Source organism: Pongo pygmaeus, chromosome 2, assembly GCF_028885625.2.
Source record: "Pongo pygmaeus isolate AG05252 chromosome 2, NHGRI_mPonPyg2-v2.0_pri, whole genome shotgun sequence".
NCBI classification, from domain to species: Eukaryota; Metazoa; Chordata; class Mammalia; order Primates; family Hominidae; genus Pongo; species Pongo pygmaeus.
The window spans coordinates 115876893-115904640 of record NC_085930.1 but is presented as its reverse complement, the minus strand read 5'-3'; the positions used below and the strand labels follow the sequence as shown (position 1 = coordinate 115904640).

General features: G+C 45.5%; 1 protein-coding gene across 2 annotated transcripts in view; it reads left to right on the top strand.

Annotated features, from left to right (window-relative positions):
- ITGA9 (integrin subunit alpha 9) overlaps window positions 1-27304 on the top strand; it is a 387176-nt gene extending 359872 nt beyond the window's left edge. For both annotated transcript variants that reach the window (XM_054481130.2, XM_054481129.2), the window contains exons 27-28: window positions 7650-7769; window positions 22675-27304. In XM_054481130.2, the coding sequence (XP_054337105.1) occupies window positions 7650-7769; window positions 22675-22773 (219 nt within the window). In that variant the 3' untranslated portion in view covers window positions 22774-27304. The remainder of the gene's footprint in view (window positions 1-7649; window positions 7770-22674) is intronic.
- Window positions 27305-27748: the final 444 nt, after the last annotated feature.

Below are 27748 nucleotides of genomic sequence, written 5' to 3'. Positions count from 1 at the left end.
CCTTTGTAGCACTTCCACAGTTATAATGTTGCATTTATTTTTCTAATTGGCTAGTAGTCTCTAGAAGCTGGAAGTTCTGTGAAAGCAAAGACTGCCTGTTTTATTCATCAATGAATTTCCATAATGTCTAGCACATAGGAGATACTACAGACACATTTGTTGGTTGGTTGGTTGGTTGGTTGGTTGGTTGGTTGGTTGGATGGATGGATGGATGGTTGGATGGATGGATGGATAGATGGATGGACGGACAGACGGACAGACAGACAGACAGACAGAGTAGATGGACAGGTTGATTGACAGATGGATAGGTGGTGGATGGGCGGATGGACAGATGGATATGGATGGCCAGGACTCCCCCAAAAGATATAACATTTGCAAATATATTTTTGAAGGAGAGAGAAAATAATCACACTCAGAGACTCCAGCTTCAAATCCCACATCTCTTTTGTTGCAAACTGAGTCATGTTCATACTTCATCTGATTTTATAGCAGAAATGATGTTGAATGTATTAATTTGTATATTCATGAATCATATAATGAATCAGTGCCTTGGTTCAGGTGACAGGAATGCATGCATTCATGTCTTTATTGTATACAAATCACAGTTTACTAGAGTCCGTGGACAGGAAGATTCATCATTACCTTAGAGAGTGAGAAGGACCTAGAACTGGGACTCTGAAGTATACAGCTGTGGTTTTAAAACTCTGTTTTGTTGGAGCCGTGGGTTCCCTTGAGTTGGTTCAGGGGCTACTGAGGTCAGGTTAGGGAGGAACAGGGCTTAGAAAGAGGGGCTGGGTCAGGTGCAGTGGCTCAAACCTGTTATCCCAGAACTTTGGGAGGCTGAGGCATGCAGATAACTTCAGCCCAGAAGTTCAAGACCAGCCTGGGCAACATGGCAAAATCCTATCTCTACAAATAATAATAATAATAATAATAATAATAATAATAAGTTAGCTATGGTGGTGTGTGCCTGTAGTCCCAGCTACTTGGGAGGCTGAGGTGGGAGAATCACTTGAGCCCACCTCAAGTGACTGGCTATAGTATAGGTTGAGGCTATAGTAAGCCAAGATTGTATCACTTCACTCCAGTCTAAGCAACAGAGTGAGACCCTGTCTCCAAAAAATAAAAACAAATGGGGGCTGAGTAGGCTGAGTTCTAGCTGCCCACCTAAGAAGCTCTGTTGTATACATTGGGATGCTATAGGAGATTGAAAATCACTATGTTTCCAAGAGCTCAGAGAATGATTAATTCCGCTGAAAACAGGGGAGTAAGGCAGGCTTCTTGGGAAAGGAGATATTGGAGCTGAGTCTCTCCTTTAAAAAAATAAAATGGTTTTACTTGCCTTTAAAATGCTCAATTTAAAAAAATAGTAAAAAGTAGAAAAGGGAAATAATATTCATAATATCAAAAAAACACCTATTTAAAGGGTTCCTACTATATTTCTGCAAAGCTGAAGTCTTCTATGTATTAGATAATCTTTTTATTTTTTATTTTATTTTTTTGAGACAGAGTCTCACTGTGTCGCTCAGGCTGGAGTGCAGTGGCACAATCTCAGGTCACTGCAGCCTTCACGTCCTAGATTCAAGTGATTACAGGTGTGCGCCACCACACCCGGCTAATTTTTGTAGAGACGGGGTTTCGCCATGTTGGCCAGGCTGGCTTGAGCTCCTGGCCTCAAGTTGATCCACCCGCCTTGGTCTCCCAAAGTGCTGGAATTACAGGTGTGATCCACCACACCAAACCTATTTATTTTTATTTTATTTTATGTTATGTTATGTTATGTTGTTTTGTTGTGTTGTGTTATGTTATGTTATGTTATGTTATGTTATGTTATGTTATGTTATGTTATGTTATGTTATGTTATTTTAGACTGGATCTTGCTCTGTCACCCAGGCTGGAGTGCAGTGGCAGTTACAACTCACTTCAACCTCGATATCCCATGCTCAAATGATCCTCCTGCCTCAGCTTCCCAAATAGCTGGGACGACAGTTGCATTCCACCATGCCCAGCTAATTTCTGTGTTTTTATAGAGATAAGGTCTCACTATGTTACCCAGGCTCATCTTGAACTCCTAGGCTCAAGCAACCCTCCCACCCTGGCCTCCCAGAGTGCTGGGATTATAGGCATGAGCCAGCACCTTCTGATTTTTTAACTTAGCATAATAAACATCATTTTCCCACATTATTACTATGTTTTCAAAAGTATCTAAAATTTGGAAATCAGGCAAAAAGATAATTACATATCCTTTCAGTGTCATATTGGAGTATCCCCTCGCCCCTTTCTACTCAAAGTGTGGTCCACAGACCAGCAGCATCAGCATCATGGGGGAGATTATTTGACATCTAGGCTCTCAGGCCCCATTCTAGAACCTAATTCAGAATCTGCATTTTAACAGAGTTCCTCATGTGATTCTTATACACAGTAAAATTTGAGAAGCACTGGTGGAGGGCCCAAATTCTGTAAAGTTACATATTAACTTACGGAAAGCTGATAAGTGATAAATGACTCTTGCCAGTAAAGATAAAAATGATTTCTGTTTGACTGAAAATATCCCAAAGGTTAGAATTTATTGCCTTGTAAGGTATTAGCCAGTTTTGTATTTGATTTAGTAATCTGATTTCAGTAATTTTTTTCCTGTGACTACACATTTTTTTCTGGTCTTTTTAAAACTAGCTTTGCCACCCTGCTGACTTCCTCAATAATAAATTAAATAAATCTTTGCCACGTGTTCACTATATATTTGTATGAGAATCATGTTTTTAACTTTTTGAAAAGTATGCTTTGACAACCAGCTTTACTGTCATCATTGTTAATAGTTCTGTGATATTCTATTTTGTGATTGACCATAGTTTACTTATCTATTGCCCTAATGTTAGACACTTAGGATATTGCTAATTCAGTACCAATATAAATAATTCTTCAGTGAACATCTTTGAGCATAAAATTTTTTCTATATTTTATATTTCTTTCCTTTGAGTAAGTTTTCAAGTACTGAATTAATGGATCAAAGGGTATGAACATTTTTATTTTATTTTTTAGTTTTTTATTTTTTTAAGACAGAGTCGCTCTTTCACCCAGGCTAGAATGCAGTGGTGTCACCTTGACTCACTGCAGCCTCCACCTCCCGGGCTCAAGTGATTCTCCTGCCTCAGCCTCCCAAGTAGCTGGAACTACAGACATACACCATCACACCTGGCTGATTTTTGTATTTTTAGTAGACACGAGGTTTCACCATGTTGGCCAGACTGGTCAAGTATGAACATTTTCAGATGAGCAATAATGAGCTTGTCAGATGGACAAGGATGGAAGGGCATTCCAGGAGGCAAGAGCAGCCTGCAGAGAGGCTGGGGACCACCAGTCTCACAGAGGAGAGGCCTCTAACTGGGTAGAATGTAAATATGTGTCCTGGGAGCAGCTGGAAAGGCAGGAAGGAGACCAGAGTATGAAGGCACTGGTGTCCTGAATTAGATGCTCAGCCTAAAGGAAAGTCATGGATACTGTAAACCGAGAAGTGACATGATGAGACCTGTGCCTTAGAAAAACAACTCTAACAACAAGGAGGCCTTTCCGAGCCTCCTGAAATAGTGCTGGTGAGAGAAAATGAGATGTGAGCCAGGAAGTACCTGGGATGGAAACAAGAGGATGGAGAGAAAAGTTGTTTAGAAAGGTGTGGGGGCTTAACCAGGATCACCCAGCTCGTTGGTGGTGATGACGGGACCTGATCATTTTGCCTCTCCATGTCATCCATGCTGCTGTTCCTTCCTTGGAGTTTTGCTTTTTAATCTAAGATATGACTTCTTAGAGCTACAGGACGCTCAGCTCATCACTCACAGATGAGTTTGAGAGTTGTGATGTGAGAGAACAGGCTCTGCCAAAGCATGGAGCATGCATTCAAGGGGATGAACAGCATCCCTAAAAATAATAAGAGATGAAGCCCACATTCCGGGGAAGTGACAAGGCATTCTTGTGGAACTTGCCAGACTAAACTGTAGCTGCTACTTTAACCTCTGTGTCCACAAAACCAGACCTCCAACGTGGCTTTGCTGGTACGCAGATTTCAGTGTCCCTAAGAAGCCATCTGGGTTAGCACAGGGGGCTGGGCTTTACAGCTAACCCCGCTGAGCTCAGTGTCTCAGTCTGATTCATAGTCAACAATAAGGTTTAGCAGACTTCTCACACCCAGGTGCTTTCACAGAACTGCCACATTTCCCTATCAGACCCCCATTTCACAGAGGACGAGAAAGTTGGTTGCCTATGGTTGCACCAGGACCAGATTAAAGCCAGCGCTCCTCCCTCTCCATCTTTCCCAACAGTTCCTCACAGTTCATCTGTACAAGACACCATGAGAGATTCCGAATGCAGGAAGTGATTTGATCCACAGCTTTTTAAGGGCAGGAACCCAAAGACATGAGTCTGTCTGCCTTTAAAGATGAGAGCTGCTCATTTGAACTACATAGAAAATAATGGATTTAGGATGACAGACTTCAGAGCCCACTCTGTCCTACCACCTCCTACCGGTAAATGTTCTTCCCTGAGAATTGCCTATTGTCTGAAAATTGCTCTTTTTAATACTCCCAAGCTGGAAATAATCTCCATGCCTATCAATAATAGCATGAATAAATAAATAGTGGTAAGTCCACACAGAGGAATACAATACAGCAGTGAGAGTGGACATGCCACAGCCTGGAGCAATTTGCCAAATATAACAGTGAGAGAAAGAAACCAGATACATGCCTGTAATCCCAGCACTTTGGGAGGCTGAAGCAGGTGGATCACCTGAGACCAGGAGTTCGAGACCAGCCAGGCCAACATGGTGAAACCCTGTCTCTATGAAAAATACAAAAATCAGCCGAGTGTGGTGGCATGCGCCTGTAATCTCAGCTTCTTGGGAGGCTCAGACAGGAGAATTGCTTGAACCCAGGAGGCAGAGGTTGCAGTGAGTTGAGACTGCGCCACCGCACTGCAGCCTGAGCAATGGAGCAAGACTCCGTCTCAAAAAAAGAAAGAAAAGAAAAGAGAAAAGAAATGAAACCAGGTACTGTAGTTCATACAGCGTCATTCCATTTATAGCAAGGACCCAAAAAAGCAGGTGATGCTAATCCAAGCTGTTAGACATCCTTAGTGGGGGTGGGGACTGGAAGGAAGGGGGAAGGGAGCTTCTAGGGAGCTGGTCACCTTCTGTTTCTTGATCTGAGTGCTGGTTAAACACATGCATTTAGCATTTGGTATGTGAAAATTCAGCGAGCTGTACACTTAGGATACCTATACTTTTCTCTATGTATATTCGACTTCAATAAGTAATTCTTAAAAAGAGCTGGGAGTGGTGGCTCATGCCTGTAATGCCAGCACTTTGGGAGCTGAGGCACAAGAATTGCTTGAACCCAGGATGCAGAGGTTGCAGTGAGCTGAGATTGCACCACTGCACTCCAGCCTGGGTGACAGAGAGAAACTCTGTCTCAAAAAATGAAATAAAAACTAAAAAGTAGCCAGCCATGCACAACCTCAAAAAAAACTCCCTACAATGATGCTAACAGGACCACTCCATTTGTCAAGGGCGGACTCTGTGCCAGATGCTATGCTGGGGACTCTGCGTGCATTACCCCTTTTCAATTTCTGGGAAGGCACTGTTCTGCTCCTGTCTTGCGGATGAGAAAACTGAGGCTCAGAAACTGTGGCGGCCTGTGTGTCCATTTGCCTCATCCCCTGGCACACGCTCACACTGTCCTACCCCAGCTGTGGGAATGGAGACAATGAGGTAGTGGTGGTCTCATTTTCTTTCCTTATCACCAGGGAAGAGCCAGTAAGTAATTCATTCAGTTGACAGGTAGCCGATAAAGAAGGCCACTGTCAACCAGGCACTGTGGTGTGGTGATGACAAGCTCAGATTTGGGGGTTTGGGGTTGGCTAAGAGCTGGGTTCAAATCGTGACTGTGCATTTGAACTACACAATCCACAGCAAATATCCTCTCTGGACCTCCATGTTCCCCTCTGTAAAATGGGTATGGAAGACCTCATAGGGCTATTGTATGACTTAGACAAGAGATTGCAAAAAAAAGCATAAAACTGACACAGACGATGTTCAATAAGTGTTAGAGAGGGATGGGAGCCAGGCCCTAAAAAGGTTAAATAAGCAGTGCTAGGCATAATCACGTCAGTATTGTACCCAGTCACTGCTTGGGCTTGAGCAAGGGGCTGGACCAGTGGGCTTCAGCAATCAGTGAGGCTTCTTGACAGAGGATTGAACTAGGTTTAGAAAAGACTTTCCCAAAGGGGAATGGACATTCCAAAGAGACTGCACAGCTTGGAGAAAGACCTGTGGCTGGCCAGCCTGTCTGGAGCCAAAGGAGGGAATGACTGCCCAGAGCTGTGATGTTTTTGTCTTTTGCAGTGAGGAGCTTAAATGGGACAGTGGTGTATTGGGGAGGGTTATTTGGTAGCAGAGGACGCAATAGATGCTTTGAATTCCACAAAACCAAACTCCCTTGTGACCAGTGGGGCTAAAGTAGAGGCGAAGGGGACAATCAGAAGTGAGCACTGATACATGTTTAACAATCAGTTCTGTGGCAGGAGGGTAGGGGTGCCCTGATTTGTTTGCCAAATACTCCCACCGTAGCCCATTTCAAACTGCCATTGCAGTGTCACTAGGTACGGAGTTAGGAAGAGATGCACAGTTGCCTCTCATGAGCTCATATGAGCCAGCTCCACACACCACTAGGTTTCAGGAAAAGTTGGGAAAACTTGCCTCATTGGAACATGGGCTCCAATTGCTATGGCTCCCATGGGAAACCACGGTACAGCCTCTCGAATGAGTTTCTCCAGTGTGCTAGGCCCTACCATGAGACCCAAGACAGACTGTGTCCTACCCCTAGTGGGGTCCACAGTCTACTGGGGAAACTGGCATTAATCAAATAATTCCTCTAAGTGACACATTGAGCTGAACACTTGGAAAGAAGAGCTGCCTTACATGCAGAGCACTCCCGTGTTCTTTGTTTCAAAGCTGAAACAAAAGGTACATTGTTGTTATCTGTTCTGAATCAAGAACGTAGTGTGTCCTCTAAGTTTTTCAGTACACTTTTGTTCACTTCATGATATTTAAATCAGGGTTGTTGTCATTACAACCCTTTCAAGACCTAGGGCTTGGATTTCAAGTGCCTTTTCAGGTGCCAGTGAAAAATCCATCAGTTTGCAACCAGAAAATCGTTCAGTGGAGCTTATGTATTTATTTATTAGTAACAACAGTCTGGATACTTCTCTGTAGTTGTCTCCAAATGTCAAGCCCAGGCTGGGCTCCATCATGCTCTGCGCACTTCTGTTTAGGAAACATTTTCAGCTGGCGCTGTGGCTCACTCCTGTAATCCCAAAACTTTGGGAGGCCGAGGTGGGTAGATCACCTGAGGTCAGGAGTTCGAGACCAGCCTAGCCAATATGGTGAAACCCTGTCTCTACTAAAAATACAAAACATTAGCCAGGCACCTGTAATCCCAGCTACTTCGGAGGCTGAGGCAGGAGAATCACTTGAACCCGGGAGCCAGAGGTTGCAGTGAGCCGAGATTGTGCCATTGCACTCCAGCCTGGGTGACAAAACAAGACTCTCTCTCAAAAAAAAAAAAAAAAAAAAGAAATGTTTTCACTGTTGCGTTGCCTCCTAGGTGGTCTTCGAGGCCCTGCACAATCTGGAGCCCCGTGGCTACGTCGTGGGGTGGATCATCGCCATCAGTTTGTTGGTGGGAATCCTCATCTTCCTGCTGCTGGCCGTGCTGCTCTGGAAGGTGAGTCTGGCAATTGCAGGTCCCCCTGGGGTCCCCACTCATGGATGCCCAGCTCTCCTGCCTTTCCAGGGAGGAAGGAGTATCCTGTTAGAGCTTCCTTCATGGCACCGGTACAGCGAAGGACAGTGACCCTTCAGGCAGGGCGTGGAATCTTGGCTCCCGTTGAGGCCATTCACAACTGATGATTTGGACCACTTCAGAGCAAGGGCAAAAGTCTCAGTTCTCTCTTCTCTTACCTTCCCTTAGAGCCCTAACATAGGATGGTGAGAACCTAACTCCAAAACAGAAGCCTGGGGAGCAACTGCCAGGAGGGGGCGATTTCCCATTTGCTTAAAAAAGATCAGAAGGCGAACTATAGAGCAATTCTTCCTTCTTTTCCTCTAAGGAACGTGAGGAAGATTTTTAACCAGAAAACTTGAGTAACTGAGATGGGCTACAGTTCTCCCAACCTCATGGTGGTTCATTTGGAGGTGGCCCGGGGTGCAGAGCTGTACTGCCTCAAGCATCACTCTCTCAAGGAGAAAGGGGTGTCCTCATCCCCATGTCTAGGATGATTTGTTTGCCTCACACTCTCCTTTCAGAGACCTGGAGTCCTTTTCCTTCAGAACCTCTCTATTCATCAGTAATGGTATTGGAGGCTTTAGCTGATGAAGGTCTGTCTCTTCCTTGTTTCCACTGTGTCCCCAGCTCCAAAACAGCACCAGGGACCATAACTGCAACTTCCTGACACCGAAATCCATACTTCTCTAGAATTACAAATTTCAGATGTAGGTGAAAACAGCCTCTTAGAGTATTATAGATGGATATTTTAAAATAAGACAACTAATTTCTTTGGGATTACAAAATAATATGTATCTATTGACCTAACATGATAACATATCAATTACCAAAAAAAGTTGTAAAACACCAGGAGTTCACATCCCAGAAATAACCATGATGAGCATAGTATTGTCTCATTTTGACCTTTTTCTCTGCATATGTAGATATAGACCAGGCATTCTCATAACATCAACTTATTTTTGAACAGTGTATTAGTTAAATTTTACAGTAATATACTCAGCATATTTTCAGGTGAAGTACCTCTAAATTTAAAAGCAGTGAGTTCCTTTTTTTTTAAGTATGGGGTCTTGTTTTGTCGCCCAGGCTGGAAGGCAGTGACACAATCATAGCTGTAACTCCTGGGCTTAAGCTGTTTTCCCGCCTCAGCCTCCCAAGTAGCTGGGACTACAGGCATGCACAATACCTGGCTCATTTTTTTATTTTTTTGTAAACATAGGGTCTCACTATGTTTCTCATACTGGTCCTGAACTCCTGGCCTCCAGCTGTCCTCCCATCTCAGCCTCCCAAAGTGCTGGGATTACAGGTGTGAGCCAACGCACCTGGCCTGGATTTGATTTATTAATCTGGGAAAAACATATACCTATTTTTCCCCAAAGACAGTACTGTGAACATCTTTCCATATTGTTCAAAGCACGTTTCCAGCACATCTTAAAGCTGTAAAGTGTCTGCAGTCTACTCATCCAGTCCCCTGATACTGGAATTTAGGTTGCTTCTGTTTCACACTTCTTTTAACAGTGCCACATTAAATATCCCTGGAGCCAAATATTTGCACAAATCTTTCATTATGTCTTCAGGTTGAAAGCCTAGAAATAGAATTGCCATCAAAAGGAGTGTGTATTTTAAGCTTTTTTAAAATTGTATTTATTTACTTATTTTGAGATGGAGTTTTGCTCTTGTCTCCCAGGCTGGAGTACAGTGGAGTGATCTCAGCTCACTGCAACCTCCCCCTCCCAGGTTCAAGCGAGTCTCCTGCCTCAGCCTCCTGAATAGCTGGGATTACAGGTGCCTGTCACCACACCCAGCTATTTTTTTTTTTTTTTTTTTTGTATTTTTAGTAGAGACAGGGTTTCGCCATGTTGGCCAGGCTGGTCTTGAACTCTTGACCTCAGGTGATCCTCCCGCCTCAGCCTCCCAAAGTGCTAGGATTACAGGCGTGAGCCACCCCGCCCGGCCTAAGCCTTTTATTACTATTGCAAATTGCCCTGTAGAAAGGTCATACCAATTCACCCTCCCACAAGCAGTGTATCAGAAATGTCTGTTTGCCAATAGTGGATGTTACCTTTTAAAAACAATCTGCCAATTTGTTGTTTATTTAATCCGCATCGCCAGATAGATTCTTAATTCTCCTTTTTCTCCAACTCCAACTCCTTCCTGCTGAGACAGCCTCTGGTTTGTGGGTGGAGAACAAACCCTGCTCAGTGTTTGGCATCTGAAAAGACAAGGCTTCTTGCTGAGTTGAGGGCTTTGGTGCATGAGTGTGTGTGGGTGTGTGTGTGCGTGTGTGGGTGTGACTTCCTTCTGCCTTTATATGGGCTCTTAAAATGAGAGGAGCTGTGTCCTTTATGGCTGGGTGTGTGGAACCAGACAGGGCACAGAGCGGGGAGTGTTGTGGCCGTGCCCCACTTCCCCTTGTAGTCTGCATGCCCTCCTTCTGGCCACCCCACCTGGCTCTGCCTCTCAGGGGTGTCCTGTCTCCTCTGCACCACCCCTGCCTCTTCCAGCCTGCCACCTGCTTTGCCTTGCTTTTGCTGTGTTTGTTTAAAGAAAGCATGGTTGCAGGAGATGCTGTCATGGGTGGGCAGAACCCTGAGGTCACCCAGCTGTGTGGGATCCAAAGAGCCAGGACCTGAGAAGGCAGACTCTGCCCTCTGCCACAGACTGGGAGGGATAGGGCAGTCACAGCCGCCAGGGACACACCGTGTGCCCAGACCAGGGCTTGCCGTAACTAACGGGTGGCAGGAAAGCTTTGAGGAGGCTGTTGAATGAGGCCACCTGGGTCAAAACAGCTTTGCTAGTCAACCCAAAGCAGTATCTCATTTCAGCTCACACTTCTCGAATGCTTGCTTTGCCCCAGTCCTTGCTTTGCCTGGACTAGGCACTGGGATGCAGCAATAACTGTGCCCTTCCCTGCCCTTGACCGCCTCACCACCTAGCAATAGACCTGCAGGCATAATGGAGGGTGGTGAGTGCTGCGCAGTAACTGCTCTGGAAACTGAGAAGAAGGCAACATGAGTCCCCCTCCCTTGCCCCCAAGGAGGAGGGAGGATTAAAAGGTCACGGAGAACAGTGTGGTAGATGAGAGCAGCTTTCAGGCCAACAGCTGTGGGCAGCAATCCTGACTCTCACACTTGCCTGACATGAGGCCTTAAGGGGGCTGCTTACCTTCTGTGACCCTCAGTTTCTTCCTCTGTAAAAAGGAGACCATCACCTCCAGTTTGGTATGTAGAGGTTATGCAGGGAAAATGTTTAGCACTGCGCTTAGCACACAGAAGCCAGAGGACATTTCATAAACGAGGTGTCATTCAAGTCTGACCTTGAGTGTGGTTTGAGTTTTCCAGGCAGGGAAGGGTAGATGGAGATTCCATCCAGAGGGAAGGAAGAGGTGGGAAAATAAGCAGGGTTTGTGGGGAGCAGCTTGTAAAGTTTGTCACAGGAGGGCAGTCACTGACCTGCAGCAAGACCGTCTGCCACAGTTGTGAAGGCCACTGCTAACCAGGACAAAGGGGGAGCATGGGAGGTCTGTGAGCAGAGTGGTGGCATGACCAGATCTGTGTCGAGAGAGAGATCTGGGGCTGGGTGCAGTGGCTTATGCCTGTAATCCCAGTGCTTCGGGAGGCCAAGGCCAGAGGATTACTTGAGCCTAAGAATTTGAGGTTGCAGTGAGCTATGATGATACCACTGCACCAGGTGGTAGAGCAAGACCCTGTCTCTAAAAGGAAAGCGAGATCTAGGGACAGTGTGGGGGCAAGAGTAGGGCCATTGCCATGGGTCAAGGTAGGACAGGCAGAGTTTGCTGACCAGTTGGACTTGAGAGATCAGGGAGAAAAAAAGAATAGCTGTCTCTCCTTGAGATAAGTTCAGACAAAGGATGGATGCCCTTAACCAGGGTGGGGAAGGCAAGATTCGAATTAGTTTGGCAAGAGGAGGAGCTTGGTGTTGGGCTTTCTGAGTGAGTGGTGCTTAGAGGAGGCTAGGAGACAAGGCTGGGCTTGCCTCACTCCCTGTCGCCCCCGCCCAGCAAAAGGAAGGTCAACAGAATGAAGCCCCTACTTGGCTACACATCCGCATTGTTCTCCTCCCACCGCAGACCAGCTTTCTCTATGTTTCCCTACACATCGTAGGGAGATAGCTGCCTCTAGCCCCTCCAAACTTGCATCTCAAGGACTGACTGCTAGCCACAGACGCAGAATGATCAGCCACCTCTGATTCCTGGTCCCACATGTCTGGGAGAGAGGATCTGCCTGGTCCAGCTCTAGTCAAATGTCTACTCCCATCAACTGTGGAAGGGAGGAAGGGAGTTGGCAGGGAGAGAATCCACCCGGCCCAGTGTGGGTCACATGTCTCCCACAGAGGCTAGTGGGGGAGAAAGATGCAGGATGGTGATTTAGGGGATACTGGGGAGGAGACTCTCAGAAAAGAAAGCAATTAGGCAGGCACCCCAAAGGAGTTCGCTCCTGCAGGATTTCATGGTTGTTAGTGCTGCTGCTGCCTGAATTGCAGGCTGTTGTATCATACCAGCTAGCTATGCTGCATACAAACTGCCCCCAAATTGAGTGGCTTTACACAACCATTACATCTGACAAATTTCTGGGTCAGGGATCCAGGAAGGGTTTGGCTGGGTGATTCTTCCATCCCACATGACATTGAGTGAGGTCACTTAGTGGCATTTACCTGGTGGCTAAGCTGGTCTTCAGAGTCCAAGACAGCTTCATTCTCGTGCCTGGCACCTTGGTAGGGACAGCTGGAAGGCTGGATTCAATCAAGTCCTTCTTCCTCTCCATGTCGACTCAGGGCCTCTCCATGTGGTTCTTCCAGCAGATGGTCTGACTTTTTATGTGGTGGCTTAGGCTGAAAGAGAGCAGAGTGACAGCTGCCAGTTCTCTTAAATGCTAGCCCACAGCTGGCATAGCATCATTTACTCTGTTGGTGAAAGCAGTCATATGCCAGCTCAGGTTCAAGGGAGGGGAAGTAGACCCTGCTTCTCAATGGGAGGAGTGGCAAAGCCTTAGTGGCTGTCTTTTATCTGTCACATACATGATGTTCGAAATATGGGCAAAGTCTTTATCTTTTCTTTTTTTTTGTGGCAGAGTCTCACTCTGTCACTCAGGCTGGAGTGCAGTAGCATGATCTCGACTCACTGCAACCTCTGCCTCTTGGGTTCAAGAGATTCTCCTACCTCAGTCTCCTGAGTAGCTGGGATTACAGGTGCCTGCCACCACGCCTGGCTGTTTTGTATTTTTTGTAGAGACGGGGTTTCACCATGTTGGCCAGGCTGGTCTCGAACTACAGGCCTCAAGCGATCTGCCTGCCTTGGCCTCCCAAAGTGCTGGGATTACAGGTGTGAGCTACTGTGTCTTTTCCCTAAAAGTCGCTATTACAAACAAAAATTCGCCTAACTAGAAGTTTTGTTCTATTTTAAAGTAGATGAAACCTCGTCTCTCTCCCATAGTGTCATAGATAAAATCACAATTGAACTCCTTTGGGGAAGAGGAGGCAAACAGAAAATGTTGGTGCAGCATTTATGTCAGAGTGTGCAGTCTGTTGAGGCAGTGTTGTAATGTGATAAGGGGCTTGGTGGAGGGGATTTCTTTAGGGAAAATTTTTTTTTTTCCTTAAAAGGCTAACTATATGATGACTTTATAAGAGGTTAAAAGGGCAGTTGAAATGTAGGATTATTTTAAAGACCTATGTGTTTCTAGAACTTCAACTACAGACCTCTTGTCAACTCTGATTCCCGTGTCTACAACCTAAGAATGATACATTATGTGTAGTGAATAGTGATTCGGTATCACACTGACAGTACGGTGCAGTAACCCAAAGACCTGTTGATTGATGGCCTAAACTCCAGCCTCTTATTTGACTTATATGGGAGGTCTTAATGTTTCCGGCTTATTGCCATATTCCATATGTAATTTCCTCCATTCCTTTCAAGGGGAAAGCCACTGAGTATTACCCAGCTGCCACTGTTGACCAGTTGCCCACTTCACTGAGGGCCTTTGAAGACAGCGGTTGGTGGGGACAGTGTTGAAGTCCTCTTCCCTTTACAGAACCGTGGCTCTTGAATGTCCTTCTAGAGTAGCTCTTGGCATTGCTACCTATGGTCACTTGCTGCTGCCTTGAGCTCCTGAGCCAAAAGTGGTTGTTCCCAAAAGTGTTGCATAAACGTGAATCATGACATGGTACTGAAAGCTGAGCAGAGCAGCTGGCCACGCCGCCGCATTCACAACACCACACAAGCCTGAGGGTCTGCATGCTTTATGCTTGCAAGATGGCCAGCACCTTCACTAGGCAAAGAGTAGTAGGTCCCTACTAGGTGGCAGGCCCTGGGCAAAGGGACAAATATAAATAACAGCCCTCACCTAGTCTCTCTCTTTTTTTTGAGACAGAGTCTCACTCTGTCACCCAGGCTGGAGTGCAGTGGTGAAGTCTTGGCTCACTGCAACCTCTGCCTCCCAGGTTCAAGCAAGTCTCCTGCCTCAGCCTCCTGTGTAGCTAGGATTATAGGTGCACACCACCATGACTGGCTAATTTTTGTATTTTTAGTAGAGACAGGGTTTCACCACATTGGCCAGGCTAGTCTTGAGCTCCTGGCCTCAAGTGATCCACCCACCTTGGCCTCCCAAAGTACTGGGATTACAGGCGTGAGCCACCGTGCCTGGCCTCAACAACAGAGCCCTCACCTAGTCTTGAAGACCTTTAGGAAAATCAGCTTCAGCAAAGCCCTGAAGGTGAGCAGGACTTGGCCTGTGCCACCAGCCGCTGGCCCCACCTACACATGCACTGTGGTGCTACTGTTTACCTAAATCAGAAAGCCCTTATCGGGTCAGCAAGTGTCTTTTCCAGAGCTGAGCTCCAGGCTTCCTGCTGATGTGCTCAGCCAGACCAACCCCTCATCCGCCTCTGACCCTGTGCAGCTCCCCGGCGGCCTTCGAGAAAGCCCATCTGCTGGCATCTCAGGCATCCTCTCATGCTTGGCGGCAGCAGGCCCTGGCTCTGACACAAAATCCACAATGAGGGCCCCAAGCTAACCAGACCGCTCTTCAAATTCTGAAATGGATCCTAATCAGCTTTCCCAAAGCTGAGATGTTAGCAGACACTGGGAGCCATAATTTAAACTTTATGTGCGAGGATTACAGTAGCCAGCCAAACCACCATGCAGGAAGAAAACTTTGAAATATGAAACACTTTTAAAGGAAGAAAAGTCCAAATGAGTCCCCTCTCCTTTCCCGCAGCTCCTGACTGGGTTGGAAGATGCCTGGGCCTGGCATCTCTTGAAGACAATCATAAAGGCCTGTTTAGGAGGAGAAAGTTAAATTGTTCTGAGGTGCAGGAGGGATAACAACTTTGTGCGTGACTGGCACCTTTAAGAAATACCTTCAGCTTATATAAGCCAGCCTGGTTTCTGTGGAAAGAATGAAGTTGATGGGGTGTTTCTTCTTTTGAAGAAAGACACCCTTCTTCCCTTATTTAGGGCTCCAAGCTCTTCCCTCCCTGTCTTTCTCTCTGCCTCCCTCACACCCTCCTCCCCTCCCCAGCTCTGTCCTTGTTTGTTTGCAGTTTGCCAAAACATACAGGCCACCACTCAGTGAAGGAGAGAGACCCATATCCTCCCTCAGTGCTATCAACCAAGGACCCTCTCTCTCCCATTTGACCCTTTTGCAAACTGAGATGGCTTGGAGCAAAGGGAAGTGAGACTGCTTTGCCAGCCCTATGGCCATCTCTTCCCAGGAGGCCCAGGACCTACTTGCTCAAGTGGCAAAGAGGCAGGCTGCAGAATGTGTTTGCCAGCCCTCTGAAAAGGGCTGCCTCAAACCCTCTGTCAGCTGGGGCTGTTCCAAGAGCCTGCTGCTTTAGGACTGGCTTTGGGCTCATGGTTTTTGTTTGAGAGCATTACTTCTGACCTAAGGCAGAAACACTTAGAAAACAAATCTGTGAAATGGCTCAGAGAATGTGTAAGGTTTGGCAACCCCTCCAGAGGTCACTGGGTTATCACCTTCCCTTCAAACTGGGCTGGGAGGGCATCCTTGCTTCTCCTCCAAAGAAAAAGAAAATGCACAGACACATGCCCATGTGCTTGCACACACACCCTTCACACTGCCTCAATTAGAACCATGTGCCAACGACATTCAGTGGGGGCTTGTTTATGCTTGGGAGTAAATATTGGGCTGATGTTGCACTGTCGACATCTCGAGACAGAGACATGCTATGTAAATAGTCAAGTAACTGAAGAGAACTATAAACATGAAGTCTTGAGTTAGTCCAAAAAAGGAATTTGTCCCAGGTCCTCAGAATCACTGTCTAGGAAGCAACCCAAAGGCCGTGGAGCGGGTAGGATCCCCCAAGAGACCAGATGCCATGGCATCGTCCAGCTGGTCCCTCTCACCCTGCAGGGGGCTGGGGAGGAAGAGGCTGCTGCTGCAGGGTGGATACCCCAGAACTCGGTCAGGCCTCATGCCTCAAGCAGCACCCATCTAAGTAAGGCTGTTTGGGGCAATCTCTTGTTTCCCTAGGAGTTTTCTGGCTGCTTTTGGATACATGGTTATATGAGAAAATTGTGTATGTCTGTTAGGAGGGTTCAGGGAGCTGCTCTTTGGAGCTGCAGGACCAGCAGACACAAAAACCAGAAAGCACACTGTTGCTTCGGCTTCCAGCCAAGCAAAGCTTGGCTTGAGTCAGCTCCTCTAGGGTTTCTATGTTTCTTCTGCTACAGACAGAACAGTTAACAGAGCCCCTTGCCCCTCAAATGGTGAAGCAAGCACTGGAAGGTTCCAGAAAAAATGCAGAAAAACATTGACTCCATTGGCTTGGAAGTGAGTGTGGGGCTGCTGGGCATCCAGCTTAGCCCATCATTAATCATTTCCCAGCACCCTCAGGGTGGGCTCAGCTGGCAACAAAAACAGAGATTTGCCCAGTGCTTCTCAAAGCTCTCCCCAAGGCACCCATGCGTGCTCACATGAGTGAGTGTGTATGTCTGAAGGAGGCCTACTTAACCTTGGGATATGCTAATTTCCCAAGTGTAGGGGGACTTTGGGTCCTGGCAGTAATGGAATAGGTAGGACTGGCTATGAAGTACTATAGCAGGCTGAAGGGGCTCGTGGGTTTCCTGGCATGTGTATGAAGAGTTACGGATTTAGACCATGTATCTCTTAAGCAAAGGAACTACATGTGCTCCTTGACTTATAATATTTTAAGTCAGAAATGCATTTAATACTCCAATAAACCCATCATAAAGTCAAAAAACTGTTAAGTCGAGGTATGGTAACTTAGGGATTATTTGTACTTGTTAGATCATCAAATTCAGAGTCACTATCTTTAGTTTAGTGTTATCTTTATCTTTAGTCTTTAGTTTTTATATTTTCTCTTTAGCCATTTTCTTTAGTTGAAGTCATTATCTTTACTTAAGGGGATGACAAAAACCTTGCTAAATTTAGTTTTTCACTTCTTCATTCCTAATTGACATTCCATTAGAAAATGTTAGCTAGGAAGACCTGTTCTTTATTTATTGGCTTGCATTTATTGAGAACTGTTGGGAATAATATTGTGCCTCTAGGGCATTTAGAAGATAACATGCTTTTTTCTGGTTCTTGCAAATTACTTTCAGTGACTTGTTCTCATGGGTTGCTTATTTTGAGTTTTTATTTTTAGAGAACTGATATTTTTTCTGTTCTTGATGAGATAATCAGGCAGTCTCTATGTTACATGAGTTAAGAGTCCTAGACTTACTTAGCAAGTCCCCAGTTCTGACACTTATTATAAGACATCTGATAAAGAGCTACATGTTCAACTCCATCAAGCCTTGCCTACTTTCCTCATTGGTAAAAGTGACCTTAAAATCCCACAGTTCAAAAGACTATAAAAGTTAAATAAATGAACATAACTGCATGTGTTTTGTGAATTCAAAGACCTCATAATCTTTTAAAATATTATTAAATTCTGTTTTGTTTATTTCAAAAATTAACAAAGTTTTAAAAATTGAAAATTGAATTTTCAAAAAATTTCTCAAAAATCTTTGAGAAAATTGAGATGGGACAAAGACTCTGTGCCTTGTTCCCCGTTAGTGTGAGTCCTGAGTACCCAGCTATGTGGCCCACAGCCTAGAGCCTTAAATTCACTTTGGGGAAAACAGAAAAAGCTGTCATGATGTTTCAGGGCTGGAAGAGGTCTGAGAATCCCATTGATCTCTTAGGCAGAGATGAAGACACTATGGCTCGAAGCCAGAAAATAACCTTCCCAGGCCGGGTGCGCTGGCTCACACCTGTAATCCCAGCACTTTGGGAGGCCAAGGCAGGCGGATCATCTGAGGTCAGGAGTTCAAGATCAGCCTGGCCAACATGGTGAAACCCCATCTCTACTAAAATACAAAAATTAGCCAGGCGTGGTGGTGCAGACCTGTAATTCCAGCTACTTGGGAGGCTGAGGCAGGTGAATCACTTGAACCCAAGAGGCGGAGCTTGCAGTGAGCCAAGATTGCGCCACTGCACTCCAGCCTGGGCAACAGAGCGAGACTCCATCCCCCACCCCCCCAAAAAAGAATATTAGTTTGACAGAGCCACCACTAGACTATAGGGTACCTTTGTGCAAACTATAATAGTAAATAGCACCCCTTCCTAAAGACTCTTTATTTCCATCTGTCAGAAAAAATTCAGAAAACTCTGATTTTATGAGAACAAGACACTCTACTGCCATCTGTTGGAAAACCGTTATAATAAACTTATACATCTATGATATCTGTGATGTGAGTGATATCCCCCAGCCCCTTAAATGCAGTGTAGCACCTGCACTACTGTACCTACAACTCCCTAGCCATGAGAGTGCATTCTGTTTTAAGAAATGGTCTTCAGACTCTAAAAAAAGGAAGACATACATCAATGGTAGCTCTGACCTCCCATCCAAGAGATTACGCATAGGCTGTGTTAGGAACAGGACTGGAGATCCTGCAGTGTTAGAGTGGGGCATAGAGCTTGCAAGGCTGTTTCAGCCAGGGGTGGGTGGGGGTGATTTTCAGGCCTAATTCTGACACCACTCCACTGAGAGAAAGAAGCTTGCTTCTAGGTGCCTGCAAGAGATGACAGTGCCTTCACCTTGTTGTTAGCAAGAAGGGCACACATAGAAACTTGAGCACGTGAAAGCCACATGTAAGAGTGAGTTCAGGTGCTCTAAATCCTTTCCAGATTGTTAACACACTGTCTATATCAAATCCTTACACTAGCATAGTTATGAGAAAGTGAGCCAGCTTTTGTTCTTAGAGATGAACAAGAAAAGTCTGGTTCAGGCCGGGCACAGTGGCTCACGCCTGTAATCCCGGCACTTTGGGACGCCAAGGCAGGCGGCTCACTTGATGTCAGGAGTTTGAGACCAGCCTGGCCAACAAGATGAAACCCAGTCTCTACTAAAAATACAAAAATTAGCTGGGCAGGGTGGTACACACCTGCAGTCCCAGCTACTCGAGAGGCTGAGGCAGGAGAATCACTTGAACCTGGGAGGCAGAGGTTGCAGTGAGCCAAGATGGCTCCATTGCACTCCAGCCTGGGCGACAGAGTGAGACTCTGTCTCAAAAAAAAAAAAAAAAAAAAAGTGAAAAGTCCAGTTCAGCAAGGCACACTAACTGATGCTCTTTAAATCTAGAGCCCTATCAGCTGTCTGTCTGATTCATTAAGTCAGCAAAAAAGATATCGAGTCTGTACCAGTTAACTTATGCTACATGACAAACCACCCCAGTATTCAGTGGCTTAAAAGCAATATCCATCTATGCAGGTCACAGTTCTGTGGGTTGGCAATTTGGACTGAGCTCAGCGGGGCAGTTTGAGCTCAGTGAGACTCACATGTGCCTCTGCGGGCAGCTGGGAGTTGGCTAGTCTGGGAGGGCTTCAAAAAAACCTGGTCTCTTAGCAGGCTAGACATAGGCATTTGTGTGGAAGCAGGGCAGGGTTCTGAGAAAGTAATTGGAAGTGTGCAAGGCCCCTTGGGGACTAAGTGTGTAACACACAACATCTCCTCCGTCTCATCCAATTGTCAAAGCTAGACTCAGCGGAGAATCAAGGCTGGGAAAATAGACTCCACCTCACGATGGGAAGAGCTGGAGAGTCACATGGTAAAGAGTGTGGAGGGTGTGTGGGCATCTTTGCAATTTATCACTGGTACCAAGGACAGGTGAGATGCTGAGTACTGGGGATTGAAAGCACAAAGCCTGCCTTCAAAGAGTCCTAAGACAAATGCAGGAGATAATAAGGGGGCAGACTGTTAAGATTCTGCTCGATAGTGCCATGGTAGGGAAATGTGACTTCTCTGAAATTACAACTGAGTGACCTGGGATTATTGACACATTACAACATCAGCAGCCAAAGGTATGTGCTAGAGAATCTTATTTCCTTGTTACATCCTTCCACAGTTTCATGATTACATTCTCCTTCATGGCATGTGACCAGCCACATCTGGTCATGTTTTCTTGGCCAACCACATCTTTATCGCAAAAGAATGACATTTCAAGCAGTAGCTTCTTAGATTTCCATTCAGTCTTTGTCCATTTTTCTGGCCTTCTGTGGGTGTGCTGTGGGGATGATGACTATGACTTTTTCTTAATTATCCAGAAAATTCTGGCCAAGCACCTTTTCCACATCTCTTGCAGAGGGGAGAAGGTGGAAGAGGTTTCAGGAGAGAAAAGTATATGTGTGGGGGCATCAGAACGTGGCATTCTGATGAGTGTGGTCTTACGCTGGGAAGAAACCTCCAGGGCTGAAATCACCAGGAACTCAATATCTGTTTACAAAACTGGCCTTAAGGATTGAAGCTCAGAACACAAGACTCTTGCCAGTTGTTCTAAGAAAGCTTCTGCTGTTTCCCAGTCATTCAAACTGCACCACCTTATCGACTTCCACTCACAGTGAATGCTCAGGATCTCCTTGGCAACATGGGTGAAGATACCTGGTGGCTCTCTTGACAGTTCTCGTCTTTGGCTTGGCCAATAAGCCCCCTTTAGGGAAGTAGAAAGATGGTGGCAACAGACAGTTCCTCAGCTCCACCTGCCTTCCCTTCTTCAGGGGAGCTTATGACCATCAGGGTGGCTGTGATGCTTCCCTGGATGTTTGGCTCACAGTGAAGAAGCCTGAGGGCAAATACACAGACAACAAAAACATGTGATGTGCCCATGACAGCTGGGTTTGCTTCATGATTTGTGTAGGACACGTCTTATATGTGCATGCACTGTTGGCAGCAGACTGCAGAGAGTCTTGAGGGTTTTCCAGTATGACTTGGGAATTGCAAGCTGATGATAACATGGTACCACAAACCTGCAGTGTGGCAGGCCTGCCAGCACCAGGTCAAGTGTGTGTTTCTGTTTGATTTCCTCTATTCAAGGGGATTGAAACAATGATTTGAGGGCAAGTCATTTATTTGGAAGGTGATCTCAGGAAAAACTGTTGGAGAGCAGGGAAGGAAGCCAATAAAAGATTTGTCATCAAGCTGGTTACCTCTGCAGGCAAGCTCCACGGGGAAACTGGTAGAACGTACACCTCAGGGTTATCCCACCCAAGGAGAGAGGGAGCTGGGGTATTTGTACACCCAATACAGTCAGCCATGTTTAAAGGAAGATGCAGAGAGGAATGTCTGGCCTCATGAACAGAGCCCACCAATGTTAGTGAGCCAAGGACAAGAGATGCTGAGTCTCTCAGAGCATGAGAGGAAAGGTAAGCTTTGGGCTACAAACGTTGCTTCACTGTTTGGTGGTGATGACTGTGTGAGAAAAACTAGAAACTTGTCTTACCATATGTGAAAAGTTGTAAGACCAAATGTAACATCAAAGGACAGGGTCTTTTCAGAACTAAGCTAGAGGAAATTGCCATGCTGGGTCAGGATGAAACGCCCATTCTAGATGAGAATGTGCTGCTGACTGTGGTGCACAGACAGCACAAATTCCACGGGTTTGAAAGAAAGATGTAAATGACAGCAAGGTAGAATGCAGACCTGCAGACGCTTTAAACAGCCTCTCATGTGAGAGCAGTATTTATTAAATTATTCCACAGATGGCTAAGATCTCTCAAGATACTAGGTTTATCAAAAGCCAAATAAGCTTGGGGAATGTCAGGTCCCTGGTTTTTTTCCCCACCGGAATTAATGGTAATGGATCCTTTACTTTCCACTGTACATTAAGACTCTTTAAAAAAAAAAAAAAAAAGCCACATTTCCCAAACTTATTTGACCATGAATCCTTTTTTTTTTTTTTTTTTTTTGAGATGGAGTCTCACTCTGTCGCCCAGGCTGGAGTGCAGTGGTGGCACGATCTCAGCTCACTGCAACCTCCGCCTCCCAGGTTCAAGCGATTCTCGTGCCTCAGCCTCCCAAGTAGCTGGGATTACAGGCACACACCACCATGCCCAGCTAATTTTTGTGTTTTTAGTAGAGACAGGATTTCACCATGTTGGCCAGGCTGCTCTCAAACTCCTGACCTCAAGTGATCTGCCTGTCTCAGCCTCCCTCCCAAAGTGCTGGGATTACAGGCATGAGCCACTGTGCCCAGCCATGAAACCTTTTTTTACTCCCAAACACCTTTGAACAGCTCTCAGTAATTAGTATTCCCCAGCACACAGTCTGGAAAACACTACACCAGATGCATTTTACAAGGAACAAACAGCTTACCTAATATCACCCGCAGGAAGTCCATGCATTTTGAAAAATGTCTCCACAGGATGTTTTTCTTGCCAGTGTTTTCTCTAATCTGAGGGGTCCTCCAAGCCTCCCCAGCCCTGTGAGTGCAGGTCACACCTACCCAGGGACAGGCTGCCTTGGGGTCACAATGGCTGATTCTTCAGCACTTCTAACTCAGCTTCTCCTCTTTCTTTCTGCCTTTCAGATGGGCTTCTTTCGCCGAAGGTACAAAGAAATTATCGAAGCTGAGAAGAACCGGAAAGAGAATGAAGACAGTTGGGACTGGGTCCAGAAAAACCAGTGAGCTGCCACACCAGTCACATGACCTGATCACTAGCCTGTCATCGTTGATCTTTGTATCTTCCATATTTGGAAGAAAAAAATCTTCTCCAGATTTTTCGGAGGCCCCACTGATGCTGTTCTCTTCTTCATTCTATCAAGCCCAGGTGCCAGCCTGAGGCAGCCACTTCGGCCAGGTCACAATGACCGGGGCCAGCACCACTTCCTTTAAAGATGAACTCTGAACTTTGGAGAGCGAGCTACAGAGCCGAGCAATATTTATGGATGCAACACGCATGGTCAACCCTCAGGGGAAAACTGTTACCTAAAGTATTTTTATAAATATAAGCCTTTTATACTGATTATGTCTTTTATATTTGTATCGATGTTTTATTATTTCTATTAAATAGTTATATAATTCACTCAAGCACTGATATCTGGCCTAAACTCTTGGAAGTACATGTCCATGAATACAAATTTTAAAGGATGAAAATCTTACTGTACTTTGGAACTTGCTGTTTAAAAAGACTTACAGATGAAATAAGTTGAAGAAACCTCACATAATGAATCCACCAGGCTGGCAGTGGTGCATATAAACTGTGGATGTGGCAAGACCCCTAAGACATTTCACATCTTTATTGCCTCGATCAAGTGTGGAGTCACATGCTAACGTGTGCTAAAGAACTGTAAGTGTTTTTTCATATGTACTTTTCATTGGAAGATTCCCAACAAGAATTTGGATGGAAAACCTGATCCCTAGCAAGAAGTCTGCTCTGTATCACCTTTATATAGCAGACATGTCACCCTGCTTCTACACAGATGATGGATGAAAGCTTGGAGCAATGCCACGTGGTCATCTGGTAAACCTCAGAATGGTGTCTCATCCTGGACGTCCTGCATCAGAGTTCACACACCACAAGGACTAAATCGTTGTCCCCTAAGCAAAGAATTGGGTCTGAATGCTGTGAGGGATTGCCTTTTTGTGTAATTTTCGTTGAGAGATCTTCATTTCCCCTACCACCCTGGCTGTCCCAGCTAGTGGTGATTGCAGATTCCTTCCCAGAGAGGACCATTTAACCGTTTTTAAAAAAATGTCTTAGATTGGGTTCCCAAGAAGCAGTCCCTGAAACAAGGATTTGTGTGCAAGTAACTTATTAAGGAAGTATTCCCAGGGGATACCAGTAAGGGAGTGGGGGAAGCAGGACAAGGAAGGAGACAAAGCCAGGCAAATGTTTGTCATTTCAGGGAGAGCTCCATGGAGTTTAGCCTCAGCCTGATCAGGGGAACTCCGGAGGGAAAGTTAGGCCTCAGAGGTGTCCCAACCCGAATCAAGGGGCTGGCTGCACCCAGAGGAGATGTAAACATTCTGTTCTCAATTCCTGCCGGCATAATGGCTCCAGTAGCTCAGGGCAGTCCTCTAAAGGACAACCACAGGTGCATCCTCAGCCAGGGGAGACACAGGGAAATGATGCAAAAGAAATGATGCAAAGGATCTGAGCAGAGCTCTGCCTCTCCCCACCCCCTGCATATGTGAGTGCTGAGTTATGGCCTTCAGTATCCAAGCTCTCTGTTTGACAGTAGATATATTGTCAGATGCACTGTGCTGCTTAGTTTTGAGTGCAGTGTGATTTTCTGAAAGGGCAGTGAGATGATGGATGGAGCATGCTCAGCACTGACCTGGCCCATAGTGATCACTCAATAACTGTTAACAGCTATGGCTGCTATTCCTACTGATGGATAACCATCTAATAAGACAGAAAACATGGGGCTAAGAGCAGGGTCTAACAGAGTCTTAATGGCTTATTACAGCCTGCCAAAGTGCCAGCTACATACACATGGCATCCAGTGGGGGTGAAACAATCTGTAAAACCAAGGATCTTTCTTATAGCACCTTTTTTACTGGAAGCTAACATGTTGGGAGTCCGTGAACATTGTCAAAAAGACCTCAAACTCAACTTCTGGGAAGACAGATTTTTAATACACGTACTTGGCTAATACTCACAAACATATCTAAAGTTTTGGCAAAATTATGAGGGTGATGGGTGGGTACTAACCTGGCATGGAGCAGGTGTGTCTTTTGGTTTCTTATGCAGTTGACTCTGCTGCAGGGAGATTACAGATGTAACCTCATGCTTCTCTTCCTGGTGAACATGGGAATAGACCAAAAAAACCAAGGGTCAATGGCATGAACTAAGCTGATCCTGGAAATCAGGGATGTTGCATCTAACTGTGGGACGGAGGCACAGAGGTAGCTACAGGGAGCAGGATGAGGCAAAGAAAGCAGCTGTCACTCAGAGTTCGCTTATGAGTTTTATCAAAAGCAATAAGAAAAGCAGTCTTGGGTGGGTTTTATCACTTATTAACAGCCATTTATGAGGCCCCTGCTGTGTGTCAGGCACTGTGCAAGGTGCTGGAGGTTCCCCAGAGAACACTTCAGGGACATTTTGCCTCAGGGTGGCAAAATGCAGTGGCATGTGGACTTTTTGAATGGGATGCCATTTACAGCTTTCCTTTGATGGACTCTTGTTCATAATGCCATGTTTTCTTTAATGAATCATTTAGGATTCTTAGGTGTTATTCCTGGAACAGCACCATCAACAGCTTTGGCCACATGCACTTAGAGCAACTAACTTGCATCCTGCCGGGGTGTAGGTGCGTTGGTGACAGTGTAGAAGGGTGACTCGCAGGCCCATGTTCTGCCCGCCAGCAAAGCCCCACTGGAGAAGGGTAGACTCCCGTGGGCAGTCTCAGAGCTGGGACCTATTTGCTTCTGCTTGATTCTGCGTGGGTGGACCCACATGAGGAGCTGTATACTCAGGAGGTCACTAAGACTTTATAAAGGCAGGTTTTAAGAAAACCAGCCTTGGCATCACCACAAGCAGATACTGAAAGCCTCCCCAGGAACCTGTCTGGGGAAGGATGATGCCTCTGCTGGTCTGATCATGCTGAGTAGCAGGTGGGCTATGGGGACTGGGGAGTTAAGCATTTTGCGCAGTGATAGAGAAGTCAAGCATATCGTTAGCGCTCTCTCAACTTGGGCAGTTCACAAGCTCCTTCCCAGCTCAGAAGCCCTCTCTATGCTCTCAGGGGAAGCAGATGGGGTGGATCAGTACGTCTGTGTTACCCCTCCAGAATATTATTTGAAAATTCTACAGTATGTTCTACTTTCTCCCCTTCCTGCTTCCATGGGTTCACTGTGGAATCCTATAAGATATTCTCCTGAGCAGTATTATTTCAGTTTCCTTCAGCTTTTAGTTGAATCTTCAATGTGGTTTTAACCAACTGTTCAGAGACCTGAAATGCTCTTTAAATATGAAAAAGAACCTTTGTAAAAATGGAGTAAAACAGTGCCCCTTTTTTAAAAAAAAAGTTTTGCTTATGCTTAATTTACATAGGACTCAGGAGAGTTTGGAACATCCTCCAAGTGAGCCGTAGAGCTGTCACAAAGAAGAGGCCATGATGTTTAGAAACAAGAGGACACTAGCAGGAGGGGCAGGGTCCACTGGCTTAGTGGCAACTGACAGGTATCCATTCCGAATCACTCGGCACCGAGGTTTCCTCAGGCAGTTCTTCAGGAAAACTCTGTCAGCATCGTGGGTACTCAGAGGTATGGTAGACCTTGTAGAAGATCCACTAGGAAGTCCTCCTTGACCAAATCATGTAGCTACTGCCCTTGAGCCAAAGGCAACGAGGTTTAAAACAAAAACCCAACAGCACTCCTGGGAACATCCTGTTTTCCATGCAGAAGCATAGCAGATCCCCAGACGATCCGTGTGCTGTATGCTACCTGTTGAACCCTAGCATGGTGGCTTTTTAAAAGGTTATTTATAACTTTTATTTTTGGGTAAGGCATTATGGCCAGGTGCATGCAGTTACGTCTGGGTTACGTGTGAAACGTACATCTGGTGAACTGTATACTTGGCTCAAACTTCTCAAAATTTAGAGGTGCTGGAAAGGATTGTCACTTGGAGCCTCTAGTAGACAAAAGGCAGAAAGTGAGCATCATTTCAGAAATGCTTTAGTATGCACAATTTTAGTTGATATTTTGATATATAGAGTAATAATATACACAGTGGAGAATATTTTCTGAAACAAAGAGTGGCTGAAGGGAGAATACAGAGCCAGTAGGGCCAAAATGAAACTCCTAGGATGTCTTCTGAATTTTCAGCACATGGGGGGAGTAAGTGAACAAATTTCCCAACATGGTGCAATGCTTTATAGCACAATGATCTAGATTTCAGACTATGTTAAGGTTTTTTTTTGTTGATGTTGTTTTAATTCTAATGTGCACGGTGTGACTGGCAGAGTAAATTTAAAAGCTTTACGAGTGATTAATTGCATGGCAGGCACCCACGCTATCTGCATTTCCAGAACTTTACTGATGCATCCATGTACATTTCCACTGAGGAATTTTGGTGGGTGGGGGGAGGGTGTACTGCCTCACAGTGTCACATGTATTAAAGTCTAAGCAGTCACTTCTGATTCACTTGCACTGTTTGGGAAATGTCAGGTTTACAAAAACATACATGTTTGGAATAAAAAATGGCTGCCAACAATTCAGGAGTTCAATCTGTAATTTATTTGCTAATAAGAACTTTTTAAAGTGTTGAAGCTAGGGTTTCAATGTAATACAACATGAGCATTAAAGAGAACATCAAGGTCCATCTAATTCACATGAACAACCCACCTGATGTGGCTGAACTGTCTGCAGTCCTTGGCCTCCAAACAAGAGGTACCACCTTCTCTGCATCACCCCAACTCCCCTGGCCCAGGGCTACACCTAGGTTCTTGATCTTGAGATAAATATGCCCAAATTAAAAGCATGGATTCCTTATTATCAGTAGACTTCTTTCACATGTGTCTACCAGTTACTAAGCATTTTTCCAGAAGCGTCTTGATAACATTCTTACACATTTACAAATATTGTATTCTCTTAGGTTTTCACTCTCCTTCATCTATTAATAGTTACGTTCTTGTTCATATTCCACATGCTGTTCATT